At 39.0% G+C, this 2,500-nt stretch overlaps 1 protein-coding gene across 3 annotated transcripts in view; it reads right to left on the reverse strand.

Annotated features, from left to right (window-relative positions):
* Nucleotides 1-1,377, reverse strand: part of LOC122252678 (otoferlin) — a 390,650-nt gene extending 389,273 nt beyond the window's left edge. For all 3 annotated transcript variants that reach the window (XM_086535872.1, XM_086535873.1, XM_086535871.1), the window contains exon 1: nt 1,241-1,377. In XM_086535872.1, the coding sequence (XP_086391998.1) occupies nt 1,241-1,319 (79 nt within the window). In that variant the 5' untranslated portion in view covers nt 1,320-1,377. The remainder of the gene's footprint in view (nt 1-1,240) is intronic.
* Nucleotides 1,378-2,500: the final 1,123 nt, after the last annotated feature.

Consider the following 2,500-nt stretch of genomic DNA (forward strand, 5'->3'; position numbering starts at 1 on the left):
CAATAATTCACTACGAGTCCTCGCTCCCTCACTAAAGTGTCTATATCAGAGGCTCCAACACGCGACCCGAACACTCTACGACACGTCATTAAGTTCACGTGTGACGGACAATATATACGGGTTGTTGCATTGTTCTCGTATCTTGTGTTGGTTGTTCTGTGTTCATTGTTCTGCGGTTGGTGTTTTGGATTGGGGGGGAGTGGGGGGGGAGGTAGATACACGTGTATACGTATTCGGATTCACGGTCGTGCGTTCGTATGCACATACATGCACGCGTACAGATATAGACATGCACAGACATAAACACACATCACGTACGTACTGACACACATATATATACACACATACATATGCACACAAACATAGATACATACATATGCATATACACATGCACACGTACAGACATGCACACACATATATAAACGCACACACACACACACAAATATATACGTATGCACACACACATGCAACGTTCAGATACACACTCACACACATAAACACACACACGCACGTACGCACACACACACACATTGACTCGGGAACACTTACACACAAACTCACACCGAATTCAGCCTTCTGTACGAACATCAAGGGGGTGAAAAGTGATGATTATATTAATGATATTAGTGATGATGAGCTGATAATAATGATGATGATTATGTTGATAATAATGATGATGACGATGTTAGTTATGACCATTATTGTTATGATATATGGATGATAATAATGATGATGACAATCATGATGATGATGATGATGAAAAGGATAATGATAATGATGATGATAATGATAATGATGATGATAATGATAATAATAATGTTAAAGATAATAATGATAATGAATATAATGATACTAACACTCTTACTGATGATAATAATAATGGTAATAGTATTAATAATGATAATAATTATCATGATAATAATGAAAATAGTATCAATAACAACAACAACAGTAATGATAATAATAATAATGACGCTAATGACCATAATAGTAGTGATTATGATAATGATAAAATTACACAACACTACTAATACACCATTCAATCAAGATTACCAATTCAATACCAATCGAAACATAATCCTGCTCAATCACGCCTTCAAGATGACAATAACAACCATCAAATATCATTAAGTACAGCTATAACCATAACACAAGATAATATAAGACAGTGATGCAACCGGCACCATAAAACACCAAAACAAACAAACAAACAACCAAAAAAAGGGGGACATCCACTGACCTCTGAACGTGACCTTGGCGACCTTTTCCCCTCGTTGTTGCACTCGACTGAAGTGTCGAACGTGGAATCGGAAAGCCATGTTGCCAGGCTGAAGAGATGGGTCGGTCTGGGAGGAGAAGGAGAGAAAGAGGGGAGAGAGAGAGAGAGGGAGAGAGAGATGGAGGGAGGGAGAGAGAGAGGGAGGGAGGGAGAGGGAGAGAGATGGGGGGTGGGGAGGGAGAGAGAGAGAGAGAAAGAGAGAGAGGGAGGGAGAGAGAGAGTTAGAGAGAGAGAGCGAGGGAGGGAGAGATAGAGAGGGAGAGAAAGAGAGAGAGAGAGAAGAGGGTGTATCTAGGAGGGCGACCTTGATGGGTAGATTTTAGGGCACAATTTGAATGGAGGGGAAAGAAAGGACGAGGAGGTTGATAGAAAACGGGATATAGGATGAGAAATAGATTGAGGGGGAAACTTAAGTTTTTTTCCTATAAGGATTCTGGGGAAGATAGATGTACAGACTGGTAGAATGAAGGTGAAGAGATAAATTCTAAAGTTAAAAAGGAGAATAGGAAAACATAGAACCAAGAATAAGGTCTAGAGAAGATAAAAACAAATATAAAAAAGAAGTTGATATAAAAATATAACCTCAAAGATCTCCAATAAACGTAAACAAGAGTGACAGAAAACGGACGTAAAATAGGATCGAAAACCTAAGGAAAGAACTCAACGAAAAATGGAAAGCGGATCAGACGCGCATAAATAGTGTGACATGTCATATGAGAGGGAAAACTGGCATAGTAATAGCATAGTTTTCTGGTTTGTATATTACAAAGGGGAGAAGTTAACTGCGTATGTCGAAAGAGGGGAAGTGACTCTGGGATATTTTAGAAGAACGTTATGAAAAGAAAGAGATTCACTTAAGTGGTCTTTATGATCTATAAAAGTCAGATATCCCCCGCCTTTCTTGATTAAACGCTCAAATAAAACTATATCTAAAAACAGCCGTGAAGTTGGAGTTAGAAAAAGATGAATTTTGGGGACGAAGAGTTAATAAAAAAAGGTAAGAATATACGTAGAAATAACAAGACTGGGAAAAGAGAAGTGAAAAGAGAGAGAGAGAGAGAGAGAGTGAGAGAGAGAGAGAGATCGCTGTTCGAACACAAGGGTCTTAGACGAGAGCTTGTGAATGTTATGTGGATTCGCCAAGTCCTCGAGAGAGGCAAGGAACAAGAGGAACAAAGAAGACAGTTGAGAAAAGAATAGACCTCCTCTCGACCTCTTGTT

Source organism: Penaeus japonicus, unplaced genomic scaffold, assembly GCF_977035675.1.
Source record: "Penaeus japonicus unplaced genomic scaffold, GWHDUDI00000001_assembly GWHDUDI00000004, whole genome shotgun sequence".
Classification (NCBI taxonomy): Eukaryota; Metazoa; Arthropoda; class Malacostraca; order Decapoda; family Penaeidae; genus Penaeus; species Penaeus japonicus.